The sequence below is a fragment of the Narcine bancroftii genome, chromosome 6 (assembly GCF_036971445.1).
Source record: "Narcine bancroftii isolate sNarBan1 chromosome 6, sNarBan1.hap1, whole genome shotgun sequence".
Classification (NCBI taxonomy): domain Eukaryota; kingdom Metazoa; phylum Chordata; class Chondrichthyes; order Torpediniformes; family Narcinidae; genus Narcine; species Narcine bancroftii.
In genome coordinates, this window is record NC_091474.1 from 53817006 (window position 1) to 53839280 (window position 22275).

At 48.1% G+C, this 22275-nt stretch overlaps 1 protein-coding gene across 1 annotated transcript in view; it reads right to left on the reverse strand.

The window, feature by feature from the left end:
* Positions 1–22275, reverse strand: part of camkk1a (calcium/calmodulin-dependent protein kinase kinase 1, alpha a) — a 351599-nt gene that overhangs the window by 18297 nt on the left and 311027 nt on the right. Inside the window, exons 13-15 of the mRNA XM_069888054.1 lie at positions 14117–14170; positions 11568–11701; positions 7555–7642 (exon numbers count right to left, since the gene is read on the reverse strand). Coding sequence (XP_069744155.1) covers positions 7555–7642; positions 11568–11701; positions 14117–14170 — 276 coding nt within the window. The remainder of the gene's footprint in view (positions 1–7554; positions 7643–11567; positions 11702–14116; positions 14171–22275) is intronic.

Here is a 22275-nt window from a genome sequence, read left to right on the forward strand (position 1 = left end):
CTTTGGGGTTCTCTTTAATCCTACATGCCAAGCCTTCTCATGCCCCCTTCAAGCTCTCCTAAGTCCTTTCTTAAGTTCCTTCCTGGCTACCATATACTTCTCATGAGCCCTTCCTATTTCCTGCTTCCTATATCTAATGTATGCCTCCTTCTTCCTCTTGATTAGTTGCCTGACCTGTTTCATCAGCCATGGTTCCCTTTTCCCTTTTCCTACCATTTTTTCCACAGTGGGACAAACCTATCTTGAACCCTGCACAAGTGGTCCCTGAACATCCTCCATATTATTGTGCTTCCTCCCATGAACATCTGTTCCCAATTTACTCTCCCTCGTTTCTGCCTCATCCTATTGCAATAATCCCTTCTTCAATTAAACATTTTACATTTTATCTGCTTTTATCCTTTTGCTAAATCTCAGGGGGTTGTGGTCACTCTCACTGAAATGCTTCCTCGCTGAAAGGTCTGCCACCTGGCCAAATTGATTGCCCAGAACTAGATCCAATATGGCCTCCCCTCTAGTCGACTCGCCGACATTCTGTGTCAGGAACCTTTCTTGGATGCATCTGACAAATTATTATCCAGATTGAACTTCATTAACCATTTTTTCTGCCCAATTCTGCATCCTGTTGTAATCAATGACAACCTTCAAAACTATCCTCAACTCTTTCAACCTTCATATCATCTGCAAACCTACTGACTCATCCCTCCACTTCTTCTCCCATAACTACAACCCTGTAATTTCTGCACCATTCAAAATTTGCCGACTCCCATCTCAGTGATAGCTCTCTTCCTGTTTCTGACCATGACGTAGATCTTGGAGAAGCAAATCCCATAAAACAGCACCCATATAGAATAAACATTCAAAAGAGTAAAATCATGGATCAGGAGGTGGAATATATGTTGAGGAATGACATTATTAGACCTTCAAACTCAGATTGGAGTTCTCCTTGTATTCTGGTACCAAAACCAGATGGAACTATTAGGATCTGCACGGATTATAGGAAGGTTAATTCAGTAACTAAAACAGATGCTTATCCTATTCCGAGAATAGATGACTGTATTGATAAAATTGGCAAAGCTAAATTTCTTACTAAGTTGGATTTGTTGAAGGGTTACTTGTGTGTGCCTTTAACTGAGAGAGGAAAGAATATTTCAGCTTTTGTAACTCCATTCAGTTTATACGAGTATAATGTGTTACCGTTTGGCATGAAAAATGCCCCTGCAACAATCCAGAGGATGATTAATTCTGTTATCCAAGGGTTAACACATACAGATGCTTATATTGATTACTTGGTCACAAAAAGTGACATAAGGAAAGAACATCTAAGACACACATGTCAAACTCTGGCCCGCGGGCCAGATTTGGCCCGCGATATAATTATATTTGGCCCACAAGATCATTTCAAAAATGTATTAGAGGTGGCCTGCTGGCCGCCGCGCCAGTATAGCGCATGCACAGTAATACAACAAATCCCAGAATGCATTGGCGTCAGCCTGCTAATCGCCCCCACCTCCTCTGTTTACGTTGCAGGGTCTCACCGTGGACTCTGGTTTTGGGGCCTGGCCGGTGTCAGGGGAAGTCAAGGCCGCTTCCCAGTGCCCGGAACCGGGGGCCTCGGGCCTGACCTCGCCAGGACCGTTGCCCACTCGCCCATTCCCCCTCCATGCCGCAGGCCGATCCGCGACTTACGGTGACGGGGCCGCTGATCCGCCGAGATGCTGCCCTGCAGCGAGAGCCGATGCCCCCGCACTGTCGTTGTCCAACCCGATCGCCCGCAAACCCCGCCCTCCCGCACACAGGCCTGAGTAAGGATTATGAACTTTAATCTCAGGATAAAACGATCTTCCAATAGTTTCATGTCACAGTGATAAATATATTCCTGGTTAAAAATGGTCCTGCACCTGGATACAAGCTCATTAGGCATAAAACTTGAAAAGTGTGTAAATCAAAGGATATCTGTACCAATGGAAAAAAAGGGCATGGCAAATAACCTTGCTAGAGTTCATGCCCACAATCAGTCACCCATTTGATTGTTTCAGGAATCATGTTATTCTCCCACATTCTCAATAGCCCTCAGATTTTACTATTCGACAGCACACTAGCAACATTTGACAAATCCTCTATAGAGAAATATTATTTATTGAATATTTTATTTCTCATTTGTTAATGCTTCTGGAAAGAGTTTATCCAAAACTATTATTAAACATTTATTTTAATAAGAAAAAGTTTAACATTACATATGTTGAAAGAAGAGAAAACATGCAGATGTTGTTGAAAATTTTCAATAAATATTTAGTTCGGCCCTCGACTTAGTCCAAGTTTTTAATTTTGGCCCTCCGTGAATTTGAGTTTGACACCTCTGATCTAAGACAATTGGACAAATTGTTTGCAAGATTATCCAAAGCAAACTTAACTGTTAATTTAGCAAAGAGTCAAATTGCAAATGCCACGGTAACATACTTAGGCTATGTAGTTGGCCATGGCAAAGTTGCACCTATTCAAGCTAAGGTGAATGAAATTTCTCAGTTTCCTACTCCCAATGGCAAGAAAGCAGTGAGAAGGATTTTAGGAATGGCAGGATAATACAGGAAATTTTGCAGAAACTTTGCTGAGGTTGCTCTTCCTTTAACCATCCTTTTGAAGAAAGGGGAGAAATTTGTGTGGACTAAAGATTGTTAGGCAGCATTAGAAATTTAAAGGAGATGCTATCCCATTGCCCTGTGTTAAAATCTCTCGATTTTGACGAGCCATTTTCCGTACCAGTGAATGCCAGTGAGGGAGCAGCAAGTGCATTTTTATTGCAAAAACATAATGAAATTGACCATCCAGATGCCTACTTTTCAAAAAGATTCAATATTCATCAAAATAACTATTCCACTATTGAAAAAGAACTGTTGGCTATCATATTTGGTCTGCAAAATTTTGACGTGTATCTTGGTACCTCTCATGAACCAATTGTTAAATTCACTGACCACAATCCTTTGGTGTTTTTGATTAAAATGAAGAATAAAAACAGAAGATTGTTAAACTGGAGTTTGATATTACAAGAGTATGATCTGCAAATTAACCATATCAGAGGTGTAAATAATGTGATTGCCGATTGTTTGTCAAGGTGAGTTGATCATTTATAGAAATACTCTTGAAATTGAATTACTGTATTATAACCATATATCCACTTACAGCACAGAACAGGCCAGTTCGGCCCTACTAGTCCATGCCGTAGCAAATCCCCACCCTCCTAGTCCCACTGACCAGCACCCAGTCCATACCCCTCTAGTCCTCTCCTATCCATGTAACGATCCAGTCTTTCCTTAAATGTAACCAATGATCCCGCCTCGACCATGTCTGCCGGAAGCTCATTCCACATCCCCACCACCCTCTGCGTAAAGAAATTTCCCCTCATGTTCCCCTTATAATTTTCCCCCTTCAATCTTAAACCATGTCCTCTAGTTTGAATCTCCCCTTTCTTAATTGAAAAATCCTATCCACATTTACTCTGTCCCTTTTAAAATCTTAAACACCTCTATCAAGTCCCCTCTCAATCTTCTACGCTCCAGAGAAAAAAGCCCCAGTCTGCACAACCTTTCTCTGTAACTCAGACCCTGAAATCCTGTCAACATTCTCATGAACCTTCTCTGCACTCTCTCTATTTTGTTTATATCTTTCCCATAATTTGGTGACCAAAACTGTGCACAGTACTCCAAATTTGGCCTCAGCAATGCCTTGTACAGTTTCATCATAACCTCCCTACTCTTGAATTCAATACTCCAATTTATGAAGGCCAACATTCCAAATGCTTTCTTCACCACACCATCTACCTGAGTATCAGCCTTGAGGGTACTATTTACCATAACTCCTAAATCCCTTTGTTGCTCTGCACTCCTCAATTGTCTACCATTCAATGTATATGACCTATTTAAATTTGCCTTTCCAAAATGTAGCACCTCACATTTATCTGTATTAAATTCCATCAGCCATTTCTCAGCCCACACCTCCAGCCTTCCTAAATCACCTTTTAATCTACGGTAATCTACCTCACTGTCCACAACACCACCAATCTTTGTGTCATCCGCAAACTTGCTTATCCAATTCTCCACCCCTACATCCAGATCGTTAATATATATAACAAATAATAGTGGACCCAGGACCGAACCCTGAGGAACTTCACTAGTCACCGGCCTCCAATTGGACAAACAATTTTTTACCACTACTCTCTGACACCTCCCATCCAACCACTGCTGAATCCATTTCACTACCTCTTTATTTATACCTAATGCTTCCACCTTTTTTCCTAACCTCCTGTGGGGAACTTTGTCAAAAGCTTTACTAAAGTGCAAATAGACAACATCCACAGCTTTCCCTTCATCAACCTTTTTTGTAACCCCCTCAAAGAACTCAATCAGGTTTGTCAAGCATGATCTACCCCTGACAAAACCATGCTGATTACTCCCTATCAATCCCTGTACCTCCAAAAATCTGAGCATCCCTCAGAACACTTTCCATCAACATGCCCACCACAGACGTCAGACTTACAGGCCTATAATTCCCAGGTTTGCATTTGGACCCTTTCTTAAACAGAGGAACCACATGTGCCACCCTCCAATCCTTTGGCACCACTCCCGTGGTCAGTGACATCCTAAATATCTCTGTTAATGGCCCCACTAACTGTCCCTGAGTGTCCTAGGGAATATTTTGTCCGGTCCCGGAGATTTATCCACCTTTATCTTTTTTAACACAGCCATCACTACCTCCTCGGTTATCCTTATATGCTTCATGACCTCCCCATTATTTTTCTTTACTTCAACTGGTTCAATATTTTTTTCCCTAGTGAATACCGAGGAAAAGAAATCATTCAAAATTTCCCCCATTTCCTCAGACTTCTCACTCAGCCTACCCTCACTATTTACAAGGGGTCCAATTTAATCTCTCACTAATCTTTTACTTTTAATGTACTCATAGAAACCCTTTGGATTTATTTTTACTCTGTCAGCCAAAGCCTCTTCATGCCTTTTTTTGGCCTTTCTAATTTCTTTCTTAAGATTCCTTCTACACTCCTTGTAGTCCTCCTTCAACTTCTCAGCTCCCTGCTCTTTATACCTCTTGTACACCTCCCTTTTTCTCCTAACCAAATTCCCAATATTCCTCGAAAACCAAGCCTCCCTATGACTTCCAGCCTTTCCTTTGATCCAGACTGGGACATAACTACCCTCAAAATTTCTTTTTTGAATATCCTCCATTTTTCATTAACATCCTTACCTGAAAATATCCTGTCCCACTCAATACTCCCCAAATCCCTTCTTATTCCTTCGAAATGAGTTCTTTTCCAATCCAGAACCTCAACTTTAGGCCTCTCCTTGCTCTTCCCTAAAACTACCCTAAAACTAACAGAATTATGATCACTAGACCCAATTGGTTCTCCAACATTAATGTCCGCTACCTGACCTAGCTCGTTCCCTAACAGGAGATCCAGTATTACACCGTCCCAAGTCGGTTCTTCTACTAACTGATTTATAACATGTTATATATTGTGTATTGTTATCTCTTTAGTGATTTTAAGACAGTTTAGTTATAACTGAATTTTAACTCAAGAATTAAAATTCTCTTTAATGGGGGAAGGTGTGACAGAGTATTTAGAAGTAGTTTGAGAAGAATCGTTAGAGCAGCTTGCACACACACCTTTTAAAACACAGAATTTTTGCAGAATGCTTTTTGTAGAGGGCAACAAAGTATTGACAGCTGCTTGCCTGGGAGAACATGTGATCTTTGCAGGCAGAGGAGAAGAGTTTTGCTCTCAGAGAGGGAGGGTGTGAAACAGAGAGAAGAGTGGAGACAGAAATCATTTCCAGAAGGACAAAGCTGCCAAACTTTGGAAGGCTGTCTGATCGAAGGTGAAGACTGGCTGTGTGAAAGGTGACCTGAAAGAAAGAGGATCATCTGGAGAACCCTGGAGGGGGCAAGTTTCATCAGCAAGACTGATTGAGAAGGAATCAGTTGTGGATGTCCTGGAAAAGGAATTTCTCTGAAAACCAGCAAGAACCCTCCTGAGTGGTAACCATTTGCCCATTAAGCACCAAAGACTGGTGAACTTTGTTAATGCTAACTTCTGTGCACAGTATAAGAATTGCCTGCAACCACTGAAATTGGACTGTGATCCAAAGAACTTTTCTAATCTTAAATTTACATTACACACAGCTGTGCTTAGTGTTATAGGGGTATTGAGTAGTTAGGTAGGTTAGTTAAGTAGGTTAAGTAATTAAGTTAAAGTCTAATTCTGTTTTCTTGTTCAAATATAGTTAAAAACTACTTTTATTTAAGTAACCCTGTCATGTGGTGCATATTCATTGCTGGTGGTTTGTGGGGTCCTCTGGACTCTGTAACAGAATGTATTGATCAGAGCAAAGTGAGACCCAACTCCCTGTCTAGCTTTGGCACTAATGGGAATCTACTAGAAATTTCTCAACTGCCAAAGGCAAGTTTGTCCAGGACCAGGTCAACCCACGGGTGGTTCTCATTTGTCTCTTGGCTCTGTGAGCCTCTACCCTGGACTGGCTTATCTCATTCCCTCAGCTCACACCCTTGGCACCTCAGTGCTTCTTGACAGCGCCCGCTCATCCCCAGCAGCGATGACTGCGGCCTTCACCGTTCTCCTCCAGGGTCATGAGCCCAGACAGCACAGTGCCCTGAAGCATTGACCGTGAGTTGTCCTGACTTTCATGGACCTACCTCACACCACATGCTCTCTTCACAACTGGCAGGTGCACACTGAGTGCAATCTTATATAACATATAGCCATATAACAATTGCAGTATAGAAACAGGCCATATCAGTCCTTCTAGTCTGCACCGATTTAAGTGAAACTCCACTAGTTCCACCTACCTGTCCCCTGCCCATAACCTTCAAACCCCCTCACATCCATGTACTCATCCAACCTCCTCTTAAATAACAGAATCGACCCTGCTGCAGCTACCTCTTCCAGAAGGTCATTCCACTCAGCCACCACTCTCCGAGTGAAGGAGCTACCCCCTATGTTACTTCTGAAGTTTTGCCCCTAACCCTTAACTTATGACCCCTGATTCCAATCTCCCCTACCCTCAAGCGGAAGAGCCTATTCACATCTACTCCATCTATCTCCCTCATAATTTTAAATACCTCTATCAAATCTTGGCTCTTAAAGGCTGAGAGGTCACATGTTCTGTCATTTCATGTTCATTTTCTCTTTGAGATTCCTTTACCACAGGATCGTTCATCATCCTTTCCCAATGCACAGTGAAAAAGATTGGCTCCCGACCAAACCGATCCAGATTCGGATTCCTACATGTTCTAGGAATTCATCCTCCAAACTGTTCATACATATCTGGTCTATGTCCAGTTTAATGTCATATTACACAAACCTCCAAGGTGCTTGTTTTCCTGTGCCCTGCATCATGACAACTATTTGGGAGCCTGTACGCTACTCCCAACAATGTTTTCTGTCCACTGATGACATCTCTTAAGCTTTCAAACACTCACCAATGATTTTGGGATCTCTTCAATTGAACTTGCTTTGTTATCTCATACCTTTATTTGAAGAATTGTAATTCTAGTGTCAGGATTTTTATCCAACATCCGGAGAATCAGATCCTTCAGGTCCTCGCTGATTTCTGGTCTGGAACACAATAAAAAAACAAACTGAAGAGGATGTTGAGAGGCATTTCAAATAGTGGATCCAACGCTGACAGGTGCTGCAACATCGGAGAAACACCCTGATCTCTTGGTCGAGAATTCAGGTGGTCCACTCTCTGCTGCAGCACACTCATCCACTCTGAGGAGGTGTGGACAGGTGTTTGTGACCATAACATCCCATTCATCTATTCAATCAAATCCGCTGTCTGTGGGTAGTAAGGGATGTGAAACAGCTACAAGATGCCAGTTTCTGCAGCCCAGATCTGAATCTAAGTTCATGTGAAGTGGGAGCCCTGGCAGGATTGGACCTCCCACAGCATCCCATATGGTGTGGCCCCTAGTTCATATTCTCCTAGTCAATGTGACCACATGACATCACTACCAGGACCATAGAGTACATATTGACCATGATAAGTGTATACTATTTCTTATTTTGGTGTGGGAAAGGCCCAATATACTCGATCTGCCATATTAGGATGGATTATAGGAAATTACATGCTTTTCCCCATGTGTCCCAGGGTACCTGCCACCCAACTCCTGGGTTTGACATGTTGGCATGTGGAACAACTGGTAATCAGCTCTTTGCCCTCATCATAGGTCAAGGCTACCCCTCGGCAATCTGTCGTTGTCCCATCCATACCTAGGCACCCACTCTAACAGTGTTCCCAGGCTGCCAGGCAGCCAAGGGCTGCCTGCTCAGTCGCACCACAGCCATCCAAATCTGGGCTACTCCATCTATCACAGCATTATGCGTGTTCTCCTTGTTCTCCCTGAAGGTATGGACATTCACATGGTGTACCTGCCAGTGTTCATCCCCCCAAGATGAACTCTGAGTGGGAGCATCCCCAAAGTGGTCTCCCAGCCCAATTCACACCATCATAACATTCATACTACCATGCCATTGGTATGGCCCAGGGACAGCCTGGCTAGCATAGTGATTAGTCCAATCCTGTAAGAGCGCCAATGATCGGGACCAGGATTCCAATCCCGTGTTGTCAGTAAGGAGTTCTCCCCGTGTCTGCATGGGTTTTCTCCAGGGGCTCCAGTTTCCTCCCACCTAAATTAAATTAAATGGAAAAACTTTGGTGTAGATCCTAATTGGCCTGATGGTCTCTCAGAGAGGCAGGGTTACAGCCACCAGCCAGTTGGCTGGACCCCCCTTTCACCTCTTGGGAAAGGATCTTTCTGGTTGAGATCAGCAGCATTCAACATTGTTTGCTGTCTCTCCAGTGGCAAAAACTGTTGATGAACCAGACCCGCTGCTTCTCCTCTTGGGCCAGGTCACCGAAGATCTATCCCATTATATCAGTGAGGGTCGGGACTTTGCATCTGACCATCAGGTAGGGACATGAAATGTTTGTGAGGATGGCTCACCCCATCGTGAATGTGCTTGGCCCAGTCCATGATGGACCATTTCTATTTCAACTCCCACATCACCACCTCAGCCTCTTCTCGCCGAAGCCCTTTGAATCAAAGCTTTTCCAATCAGACTCAGCCAACTCACTTTTATAGTGACGTTTGGAACACCTGAGCTCGATTGCCCAATCAGCTACTATCTGCTGAGTCTCCGCTTTTTCAACACTTTTGAATTTGAACTTGATTGTCCAGTTAACTGGTCCTCTATCTTCAACTGTTGAACTCGATTGCCCACGTGAAGGCGAAATGGTCTTGAGACTCTGGACTCAGGAGACCCCATAGATGAACGGCCCCTGATTAGTGTTTATGGATTGACCTTTAGCACATTCATCCTCAGCAGGTACTCAAGACGGACAGGGGCCTTGGCTGTTCAATCCTGATGACCATCAGAAGGGTGTCTTTCGGCGGAGATGATAGCCCCTCCTAAACCTTCCATGGCTATCCGGGGTCACTGCCATGTGTCAGTGTAGCCCAGGATGATGGTGTGCTAAGTACCAGTATTCCCCAGTGCCAGCCACCACTGGATGTTACCCTTTCCCAAGTGTATGTTAACGGGGATATAGGCCTGGGGTCTCTCAGCAAGGAAAGGGGCACTGAACAAGTCCATCAGGAGACTCAGCCCCAATCCTGAGGCAGCGGAGCAGAGTGTCGCCATTACTGGTCGATCCATGCTGCTGCTGCAGTTTCATCACCACTTTCTGCAGGGCCTCGATGGATGGGCGCAGGGCCTCAGTGTGGTCTGGAGGGGCGCCGATGTGGGTTTCGGGCTAACTCTTACCCTTAGGGGGTCGCATCCAGTCCCTCCCTCGGCTTTCTTCCAGAGGGCACACAGGACGGAGGTGGGCATCCCATTGGTCAGATCTACAGCTACCCCTGCCTGAAACATGTTGTTACAGGTCATATGGAATCCCATATCCTCTGCCTTCTCCTGTACCTTCCAGACCATATACATCGATCCAACCTGGGACTCTGCCCCACTACACATGGAGCTCTTCTATTTTACCCAGTCCCAGAACATCTCCACGACCCAGTTTCCTGAAACCCTGAGCTCAAGCCCAGCTTGGGTCCACTTCCCTCGATTCTCTCCCTGAAAGCCAAACCCTTTCCAGCCTCAGCAGTGTCCCAGCATCTTAAGAACTTGGCATTTCCCTACCCTCCCTCTCAGAGCACATCTCTCATTTTGGAGTGAAACAGTCTCCAGATACTGTGGTTACAGTAAAAACACAGAAATGCCGGAGGAGATAAAGATATATAACCAACGTTTTGGGCTTGAGTCCTTCCTCAAAGTGTGAGTAAAAAGAAGGCAGGCGCCTGGATTAAAAGCTGGAGAGAAGGAAAGAAAGAGCAGGGAGAGGTGCACAGGCCAACAGGCAAAAGGTGATAATCAGACCTGGATAAAAGAGAAGAGGCACTAATCGATGAGGGGGTGGCTGTGTGAATACAGAGCCGGAGTAAAGGAGACAGAGGGGAAGGGAAAGAGAGAGAGAGAGAAAGAGACTGGAGGAAAGAAGAAAAAGAGATGGGGGGAAGTATGGGGGTTCAGCAGAAACTGGAGGTCGATGTTAATGCTATATTAACATATGGAGGGTGCCCAGGCCTCGAGTGCTGAAGGTTTCCTGATTGTGTCAGAGGTTTGGATCTGGAGCTCGGCTGCTGATAGATTGAACAAGAGTCTATGTGGCTGCAGAGGCTGCGGGAGCACTGGAGGCGAATCCATGGACATGCAATGACTATGAAAGGACTCTCTTATGCTTCTCTTTCTCTAATGTTGTAAGGGGTACCGGACAAAACTGATGGCAACTTTGCTTTATGGCAGGAAGAAAGAAATTTTTGTGTAATATTACATGTTCTATACTATTACATGACAATAAAGGAATCTCAAATCTTGAACCTTCCAAATTCACTTTATATGCAGTGACTTGACCTCCACAGGTGCCTGTGGCAATGGATTCCCCTGATTCATCCCCCTCTGGCTGAAGAAATTCCTCCTCATCTCTGTTCTAAGGGCATATCCTTTTATTCTGTGGCTGTGCCTTCTGGTCCCAGACTCTCCACACTACTGGAAACCTCTCCATATCAACTCCAGCACAGCCTTGTCAACATGAGCGGCAGGGTTAGTGCAGCACCATCATAGGCCAGTGATCAGGACCGGGGTTCAAATCTCACGCTGTCTCTAAGGAGTTTGCACGTTCTCCCTGTGTCTGCATGGGTTTTCCCCAGGGGCTCCTGTTTCCTTCCACCCTTCAAAATGTTCCGGGGTTTGTAGTTATGGGTGTAATTGAGTAGCTTGGATTTGTGGGACGAAATGCCGGTTACTATGCTGAATGACTAAATTTATAAAATTTAAAATTTATTTTAAAATTATAATTAAAATTTGGCCTGACACTCTCAAACTGACTCCCTTTCTGAACCCCACCCCAGTTCCCAGTGGGTTCCACATCATGAGTGGAGACTTGTCCAATGAGCAGACCCATTCCTCTGCCACCACTTACCTTTCTGGGAACTCCACAGGTCGGTTCCTAATCTTGCTGTGAAGTACCAGGATGTAGTCATCCATAAATGGACACTGTGGACAAGGTGCAAAGGTGAGTGACTCGCCATTACCAGTTGAAGTACTTTGACTGATCTAAAATGGACAGCAAGTGGTCACACCTTAGAACATGATAGTACAAAAACAGACCCTTTACCACATCTAGTCTGTGCCAAACTATTATCCTGCCTCATTGACAGGCACCCAGATCAGATCCCTCTGTACCCCTCCCATCCATGTACCTGTCCAAATCCCTCTTAAATAACAAAATCAAGCTCATATTCACCACTTCCACTGGCACATTCCCATCACTCTCTCTGAGTGAAGAAATTTCCTCTAATTTTATTGCAAACCCTTTCACCCTTAACCCATGTCCTCTTGTTCTTGTCTCATCTAACCTCCATGGAAAAAACCTACTTGCATTTACTGTCTATACCCCTCATAATTTTGTATACCTCCACAAAATCTCCCCTCATTTTCCGATGCTCCATGGATTGAAGTCCCAACCTGTTTAATCTTTCCCTGTACTTCAGTGACGTACTTGTGAATCTTCTCTGCATTCATTTATACATTAACATGAAGATACAATGCTAACCTTGCTGCTGGACTGAGAGCATACACCTCCAACAGTTCTCCACAGTCCAGTCCTAGTGACGGCCTGACTCTGTGATAGAGGTTCAAGAGGCTTGCTGTCTCCCTGGCAGTTTCCTGAAGGGCTCCACTGAGAAAGAATGGGTATTTGGGGAAATGAGCAGCAAACACCACCAGAGGCAAAGGAACATTGAATGACAGGGAGTGGTCCAATACACAACCTCCTTATCAAGGATGACCTGGACTGACAACACAAGCCATGTCAGGTGCTTCATCATGCCATCTGCTATTTCCAGTCAGAAAGATAAAGATATCGTTTCTCTGGCTAACAAGCAGAAATCTATCATTCCTTCCTTCCCTCCAACATGGTCGCTCTGTGCACTTAGCAACCAATGCAAAACACAATTGTTATTTGGGCTTGTAGCCCCTTCAGTCAAAATTAAATTCTTACGTTGTCACATTCTCACTCCCCCTCCACCCCTTCCCATTTTAGACAAAAACACACACACTGCCCTTGACCAGAACTTAATCGCAGTTGGCGTAATAGCCAGTGTAATACTATGACAGCACCAGTGACCCAGGTTTGAATCCAGTTCTCTGTGTAAGGAGTTTGTATATTTATTTTTTAAATTTAAATTTAGACATACAGCATGGTTACAGGCTATTTCAGCCCTTGAGCCCATGCCACCCAATTAACCTACAAACCCCAGTACATTTCAAATGGTGGGAGGAACTCCTTATAGACAGCTCGGGATTCGAACCCAGCCTGATCATTGGTGCTGTAAAGGCGTTGCGCTAACCGTTTTGCCAACCATGATTAAGTTCTGGTCAAGAGCACTGTGTGCATTCATGTCTAACGTTCTCCTCGTGTCTGAGTAGGTTTCTTCCAGGTGCTCTGGTTTCCTTCCACCTTGGGTGTAATTGGATGGCATGGGTTTCATGGCCAGAAGGGGGCTTCTACTATGCTGTATCATAAAAAAAAAATCTTTAGGTTTTGCCTCAGGCTACTTTGTTCCAAAGGAAGCAACCCCTCACTAGTGGGACCACTGCACCTGGCAGCTTCTCTATAAGCGTCCTCTGCACCCTCTCACCTGCTGTCACCCTCCGTCCTGGAGCGAGGTGATCAGGATTCTGACTGTGGGCATCTCCCCAACACTCCATTTTGTGCCTCATCAAATAAAGGCAAGTATCCCCCTGTCAGCACCTGCCCTGGTTACCTGGAAGGAACTGAAAGTACACCCAATGTTCCCCCTTCTGAGTGTTCTCCCTTGAGTATTCCACACTCACTGTCCCCAAAGCATAAGCTCACACTTCTGTAGAAAAAAATCCCATTTGCTACTGTTGTCCATTGAATCAGACTGCTGATCTCTCCCAATTGGCACCATTTGTAGTTTGCTCACTGTCTTTTACCGTTTGAGCTGAATCTTCGACCGATTGGTGTCTGTGCAGGGTCCAAATTCCTCAAGAAATAATCATGACCTAAGCCAGCAAGAGGGAACTTACACAATTCCATTGTGGGAGAAGAGAGAAGTGACTGATTCACTGCCTGATGCTGCTGCATTGTCACCAAGATCATTTCTGTACGCTTCTTACATAGAACCGAGAACATTACAGCACAATATAGGTCCCAGACCTCCATGTTGTGCCGACCATAGTAAATCTAACCCTTCCCTCCCTCACACCCATAACCCTCTATTTTTGTTGCATCCATGTGCCTCCAAGAATCTTTTGAATATCCCTGTAGTACCAGCACCACCACCCCTGACAATGCATTCAAGGCACCCACCACTCTCTTCTGACATCTCCCATATACTTTCCTCTGGCACTTGCTATTGTTGCCTGGGTAAAACGCATTGCATGTCCACCCTATCGAAGCCCCTTCTGTAAGTCATCTCTCATCCTTTGCTGCTCTTCACCTACCTTTCCGAAGACTAGGCAATACAAGGTCACTCCGATAGCCCAAACGTCCAATGCCTGAAATACAACAGGGACAAGTTGAAGATGGTGTCTGTGCTCACACATGTTGACACTGTCTTCATTTACTGTCCATCCAAGCCCCTTCTCCGTGAACTCCAACATACCATCCCAACTACAGAGTCCGACAAACTCTGACAGTGACAGGGAGAGGAAAATTACTGGAATTTATTCACAAACCTGACAAAGAGAAGGAACATTCACACCATGGGAAGGTGGGGTGGGGGGTGGGTATAGACCCAGACCCATTCGACTTGGACCTTCCCTGCTTTGCCTTCTATCCCTGAAACCACGTTTCCAATTACATGACACACAACCCACAACAGGAGCTGAAGGATCGAGAAACAACTGACAACCACAAATAGTTCTCAATTCAACAAAAATTCCCAGGAATTCAGGAGAAACACTGGAATTAATGAGCAGATCACACTCTGCTGGAGGACCTCAGCAGGTCGAGCAGCATATACGAAAAAAGAATGGTCGATGTTTTGGGCCAAAACCCTTCACCAAGAACCATAGAACATTACGAAACAGAAACAGGCCACCTCGGCCCCACCGACCTGCACCCAGTCAATATCTCTACATCCCTCTCCCATCCATGTACCTGTCCAAATTCTTTTTAAATATTAAAATCAAGCCCGCATTCACCACTTCAGCTGGCAGCTCATTCCACACTCCCACCACTCTTGGAGTGAAGTTTCCACTCATGTTCCCCCTAAACTTTCCCCTTTCACTCTTAACCCATGTTCTCTAGTTTGTATCTCACCCACCCTCAGTGGAAACCTGTCTCCATTTACTCTGCCTATCTCACTCATAATTTTAAATACCTCTGTCAAATATCTCTCATTCTTCTACGCTCCCAAGGAATAAAGTCCTAACTTGTTTAACCTTTCCCTGTAACTCAGTTCCTGAAATCTGGGCAACATCCATGTAAATCTTCTCTGCACTCTTTCTATTTTATTGATATCTTTCCTGTAGATAGGTGACAGAAACTACACACAACCCTCCAAAGTGAAGGGACTTGATAATGGTTTCAGCCTGAAACACCAACTATTCCTGATCTCTCACCAATGCTGATCGACCTGCTAAATTCCACCAGCAGAGTGCTCCTACCAGCTACCTTCTCCCCTCCAACACACACCATGCTTATTGAGACTGACTCAAATCCTCGCCAACACCCACCTCGTCTCTCCTCCCCTCCAACGCAGCATCATTGATACTCCTCACACCTCTTCCAACCCAGGATCACCCGATCCCCCTCACCCCTCCAACCCAGAACCAACCGATCCCCCTCACCCCTCCAACCCAGCACCAGCAGATCCCCCTCACCCCTTCAACTCAGAATCACCCAATCCCCCAACACCCCTTCCAATCCACCATCAGTTGATTCCCCCTCACTCCCTTTCCAACCCAGAATCACCCGATCCCTCTCACCCCTCCGATGCAGCACCAGCCAATCCCCCTCACCCCGACTCAGCATCAGCTCACCACTAGGAAGGTGAACCGGCCCCGCTTGTAAGCCACGTGGCGGGGCAGCCGTCCAAAATGGCGTCATTGGGGGTGTTCCCTTCCTCCCAGCATGGGGCTCAGAAGCCCGGGCTGGGGGACCATGTGATGCCCGGGTGACGACAGCGCCCTCCAGCGTGGTTCTCAGCCAGGTTCGGGCTGGGAGTATGAACAGCCCAGCAGCCTGCAATAAACTAGTCTGCTCACTGAGCTCAACCCGTCTGGTTTTGTGTGTTCTTTCAGTAGCAGTGTAGCTGCCACTACAATTGGTGACCCTGACTGGTTCAAACGTCTTTGAACCCATCATGAGCGAGCCTGGGATCAGCGTTATAGCTGTAAAACTGCCTGAATTCTGGATTCAGGAGCCGGAGACCTGGTTCGGCCATGTGGAGGCCCAGTTTCACCTCCGCCAGATTTCGTCTGACACGACCAAATTCTACCATGTGGTTGCTGCCCTGGACCAGGCCACCGCCAGACGCGTGCTGCACCTTGTTCAGCACTCACCCACCGAGGACAAATATGAGATCATCAAGCGAATTCCTACTGGATCTCTCGGACTATCCAGACTTGGAACCCAGAAGCCTGCACCGCATTTGAGGCCACCAAAGACACCCTAGAGAAGGCCACCATGCTCGCCCACTCGCAAACCAACCTGCATATAGCACTCTCTGTCGATGCCTCTGCCACAACCATTGGTGCCATCCTGGAGCAGCAGGTGAATGGACATTGGAAGCTGCCGGCATTCTTCAGCCGCCTGTTCCGCCTATCAGAACGCAGCCTTCAACTGCGATTTACTGGGCATGTACCTAGCAGTGCAGCATTTCTACTATTTTTTGGAGGGGAGGACTTTTACCATCTTGACCAATCACAAACCCCTCACCCAGGCGCTTGCAATGGCAAAGGATCCCTGTTCGGCCCACCAGCAGTCGACACCTCTCCTTCATGTCAGAGTTTACCACTGACATTTGGCACAAGGCGGGGAAGGACAATGTGGTTGCCGATGCACTCTTGTGACCGGCCATCTGTGCACTGACACCCGCCCTCGGCTTCGACCAGTTTGCCCCGGACCAGAAGTCTGATGAGGAGACGAGGGCCTTCAAGACTGCCATCATGGGCCTGTGGTTCCAAGACCTCCCAACTCCGAGCAGCAAAGGTACCATCCTGTGCAATATCTCAATGGGCACTCCATGACCAGCGGTTCCCCAGCAGTGGTGCAGGCATGACCTTTCACATCCGACCATCAGATCCGTGGTTCGGATGGTGGCAGAACGGTTTGTATGGCATGGGTTGCAGAAGCAGATCGCGGGCTGGGCCAGAACATGCACCCATTGCCAGACGTCCAAGGTGCACAGGCACACCAGGGTGCCTGTACAGGAGTTCAAGCCCGTCCGGGAACTGTTCAGCCATGTGTCACATGGACATCATCAGGCCCTTACCATTTCCCGGGGCAACCATTACCTGTTTACGATGGTGGACCGCATCACTTGCTGGCCTGAGGAAATCCCGATGCCAGAGGCCTCCACTGACTCCTGCTCCCGAGCACTGTTGCATGGTTGGGTCGCCTGGTTTGGTGTCCCGGGTCACCTCACCAGTGGTCGTGGCGCCCATTTCACATCTGCGCTCTGGGCACAGCTCGCCAACAGGTTGGGGATCCAGCTACACCACACTACGGCTTACAACCCGCAGGCCAATGGACTGGTCGAACGTCTGCACCGTCACCTTAAGTCGGCACTCATGGCCCGCCTCACCAGTCCCGACTGGGTGGACAAATTGCCTTGGGTGCTCCTGGGCATCCGCTCCACTCCCAAGGAAGATCTGCAGGCGTCATCAACTGAGCTGGTCTATGGTGCGCCACTGGTACTACCCGATGAGTTCGTCAATGCACCTCACAATCTCCAGTGGTTGCCGCACGAACTACTTTCTCACCTCAGGGCATGCTTGGACTTGTTCGAACCCCCACTGCCGCCCAGGCATGGCACCCGCACGTCTCACTTTCCCGGCGAACTTCTTTCCACGGAGTATGTTTTCGTTTGGCGGGCCCAACCACGGCACCTCTGCAGCGACCGTATGAGGGGCTGTACAGGGTTGTGCAGTGTTCCGGATCGACGTTCACGCTGGACATTGGCAGCAGGTGGGATCTGTTTACCATGGACAGGCTGAAGCCAACACACCTCGATCCCACTGACCCTGTGGTCGTAGCCCAGCCCAAGAAGCGAGGCCACCTGGCGAAAAAGGAGATTGGCGCTGGTTCTGAGGGGGGGGGGGGATCTGTGTGGCGGCTCACCACGAGGCAACTGAACTGGCCCCGCTTGTAAGCCATGCAGTGGGGCAGCTGGCCAAAATGGCGCTGTTGGGGGTGTTCCAATCCTCCCAATACGGGGCTCAGAAGCCCGCGCTGGGGGACCACAAGATGCCCGGGTGACATCAGCGCCCTCAAGCGTGGTTCACAGCCAGGTTCGGGCTGGGAGTATGTACAGCCCAGTAGACTGCAATAAACTAGTCTGCTCACTGAGCTCAATTGGTCTGGTTGTGTGTGTTCTTGCAGGAGCAGTGTAGTTGCCGCTACATGTAGATATTTCAATGCAAGGAGCACGGTAAGAAAGGTGGATGAGCCTAGAGCATGGATATACACATGGATATATGATATCGTAGCCATCAGTGAAACTTGGTTGCAGGAGGAGCATGATTGTCAGCTAAACATTTCAGGATTTCGTTGTTTTAGATGTGATAGAATGGGGGTGGGGGGGGGATAAAAGGTGGAGGAGTCGCATGGGCTGATAGAGAAACATTACAGTGGAACTATGGCAGGACAGATTGGAGGGTTCATTCAGTGAGGATATTTTGGGTGGAATAGAAAAGCATGAAAACATTAATGGGGGTGTATTTTAGACCCGCTAATGGACAGAGGGGATTAGAGGAGTAAATTTGTACGGAGATAGCATATATAGTAAACATAAGGTTGTTTTAACTTTCCACACATTGACTGGGACGTCCATACTGTAAAAGGGTCCATACTGTCAAATGTGTTCAGGAAAGTTTTCTAAATCAATACATCGAAGAACTAACTAGAAAGGGGCAGTATTGGATCTCCAATTAGGGAACGAGATTGGTCAAGTGACAGAGGTTTGTGTTAGGGAACACTTTGGGTCTAGTGATCACAATACTATTAATTTTAGGTTTGTAGCGGCAGCTACACTGCTCCTGCAATAACACACACAACCAGACTGGTTGAGTTCAGTGAGCAGACTACTTTATTATAGGATGCACTTATATTCCCAGCCGGGACCTGGCTAAGAACCGTGCTGAAGGGCGCTGATATCACCCAGGTATCACGTGGTCCCCCAGTGCGGGTTTCTGAGCCCCATGCTGGAAGGAAGGGAAACCACCCGACAGCGCCATTTTGGCCGGCTGCCCCGCCGCGTGGCTTACAAGCGGGGCCAGTTCACCTGCCTTGTGATGAGCCGCCACAAAGCAACCCAGAACCAGCGCCAATCTCCTTTTTCGCTGGGTGGCCTCACTTCTTGGGCTGGGCAACGAGCATGGGCTCGGTGGGATTGATGTGCACTGGCTTCAGCCTGTCCATGGTAAACAGATCTGCCTGCTGCCAATGTCCAGCATGAACGTCGATCCGGAACACTGCACAACCCTGCAGAGGTGCTGCAGTTGGGCCCTGCCAAACGAAAATGTACTCTGTGGAAAGAATTTCGCCGGGAATGTGAGATGGGTGGGTGCTATGCCTGGGTGGTAGTGGGGGTTCGAACAAGTCCAAGCATGCCCTGAAGTGAGGAAGTAGTTCGTGCAGCGACCGCTTGAGATTGTGAGGTGCGTTGACGAATTCACCGGGTAGTGCCAGTGGCGCACCGTAGACCAGCTCAGCTGATGACGCCTGCGGATCTTCCTTGGGAGTGGAGCGGATGCCCAGGAGCACCCAAGGCAATTTGTCCACCCAGTCGGGACTGGTGAGGCGGGCCATGAGTGCCGACTTAAGGTGACGGTGCAGACGTTCGACCAGTCCATTGGCCTGCGGGTGCTAGGCTGTGGTGTGGTGTCGCTGGATCCCAAACCTGTTGGCGAGCTGTGCCCAGAGCGCAGATGTGAAGTGGGCACCCTGACTGCTTGTGAGGTGACCCGGGATGCCGAACCGGGTGACCCAGCCATGCAACAGTGCTCGGGAGCAGGAGTCGGTGGAGGTGTCTGGCATTGGGATTGCCTCGTTCCAGCAAGTGGTGCGGTCCACCACCGTTAACAGGTAACTGTTGCCCCAGGAAATGGGTAAGGGCCCGATGATGTCCATGTAAATGTGGCTGAACTGTTCCCGGACGTGCTTGAACTCCTGAATGGACGCCCTGGTGTGCCTTTGCATCTTGGACGTCTGGCAATGGGTGCATGTTCTGGTGCAGGTCCGAGATCTACTTCCGCAGTCCATGCCATACAAACTGTTCTCCCACCATCCAGACTGTGGAGCTGATAGATGGATGTGAAAGGTCGTGGATGTGATGGAGGACCTGCCTGTGCCACTGCTGGGGAACCACTAGCCGCGGGGTGACCAAGGAGATATCGCACAGGACGGTGCCTTTGCCGCTCGGAGTTGGGAGGTCTCGGAACCGAAGGTCCGTGATGGCGGCCTTGAAGGGCCTCGTCTCCTCATCAGATTCCTGGTCCTGGGCGAACTGGTTGAAATCGAGGATGGGTGTCAGCGCGCAGATGGCCGGTCACGAGAGTTCATTGTCAACCACATTGTACTTCCTCGCCTTGTGCCCAATGTTGGTGGTAAACTCCGACACAAAGGAGAGGTGACACTGCTGGCGGGCCGATGAGGGATTCTTTGCCATCGCGAGCGCCTGGGTGTGGGGTTTGTGGTCGGTGAAAATGGTAAAAGTCCTCCCCTACAAAAAATAGCAGAAATGCCACAACGCCAGGTACATGCCCAGTAACCCGCAGTAACCCGCACTATACTTGCGTTCTGGCGGGCGGAGCAGATGGCTGAAGAATGCCAGTGGCTTCCAATGTCCATTCACCTGCTGCTCCAGGTCGGCACCGATGGCTGTGGCAGAGGCATCGACAGAGAGTGCCATATGCAGGTTGGTGAGCAGGTGGGCGAGCATGGTGGCCTTTGCGAGGGAGTCCTTGGTGGCCTCGAATATGGTGCAGGCTTCTGGTTTCCAAGTGAGCGTCTTGTGCTTGGGTGTGATGAGGGTGAACAGCAGCTGCAAGATCCGTGCATCTCCCAGGATGAAGCGGTTGTAAAGGTTGACCATACCCGCAAACTCATGGAGCCCTTTGAGGCTGTCCAGGCATGGGAACTCTGTGATAGTGGCGACCTTCGCAGTGACGGGTGTGGCTCCTTCAACCGTGATAGTATGGCCCAGGAACTGCATGGACTCTTTCCAGAACTCAAACTTGGCTGGGTTGACGGTAAGGCCGAAGACGGCCAGCCGGGAGAAAAGGGCACGTAGCTGGGACTTGTGTTGCACCCGGTTCTTGCTGGCGACAAGGATGTTGTCCAAATAAATAAAGACAAAATCAAGTCCCTGCCCACAGAGTCCATGAGGCGCTGGAAGTTCTGAGCGGCATTCTTGAGCCCGATGGCATGCGCAGGAATTCGAACAAACCAATGTGGGTGATGATGGTCGCCTTGGGTATGTACTCAGAGTGCACCGGGATCTGGTGATATCCACGCACCAGTTCAACCTTGGAGAAGACCTTCGCACCGTGCAGGTTGGCCATAAAGTTTTGGATATGAGGAATGGGGTAACGGTCAGGAACGGTTGCCTCGTTGCCTCCAGCCGCTGGAGGCTTTCGGGACCAGGTGGAGCAGCGAGGCCCATGGCCTCGGACCGCCGAATGATCCCCAGCTCCAACAGGTGTGAAAGCTTTTCCTTCGCTACCTGGAGCTTGTCAGGCAGTAGCCGGCGTACCTTGGTGTGAACCGATGGGACCTAGGTGGGTAAGTGGTGGAACACCCCATGGCGCGCCGAGGCAGCGGAGAACTGTGGCTTGAGGAGTGTCAAGAATTCATCCAGGATTCACTGGAACTCGTTTCCTGGCATGTTGATCATTGCCATCTCCGGTTGCTCTGAGCGGGAGGCATCGAGGCAAACGGCCTGGAAGGTATGGGTGTCCACCAGGCACCCACCTCGAAAGTCCACCAGAAGCCCGTGTGCGAGGAGGAAGTCTGCACCAAGGATAGCAGTCAGGAGGGATGAGACGGTGAATCTCTACGCGAAGTTTCGTTGGCTGATCTGGAAGTGGACGGTTTTGTCTCCATATGTCCGGATTGCAGTTGCGTTGGCTGCACTGAGGTGAGGTCCACGAGGTCGGTTCCTGGACTCAACAGCTGTGGCCAGGATAACACTGATCTGGACTCCAGTGTCAATGAGGAACCGCTGGGCGCTGACTGAGTCCCGCAGGTAGAGGAGTCTGTGCACTTGGCCAGCCGCCACAACTATTAACCGTGGTTAATAGCCTGGTCATTTCCCTGGAACAAGCAGGGCTGATGACACTTCTGAGCATTGGCTCCCCAGCGCTGGTGGTAGAAACAGAGGCCTGAAGAGGATGCTGTGGCCTTGATTATGCTCTTGGGGGCCCCTGCAGGGGCC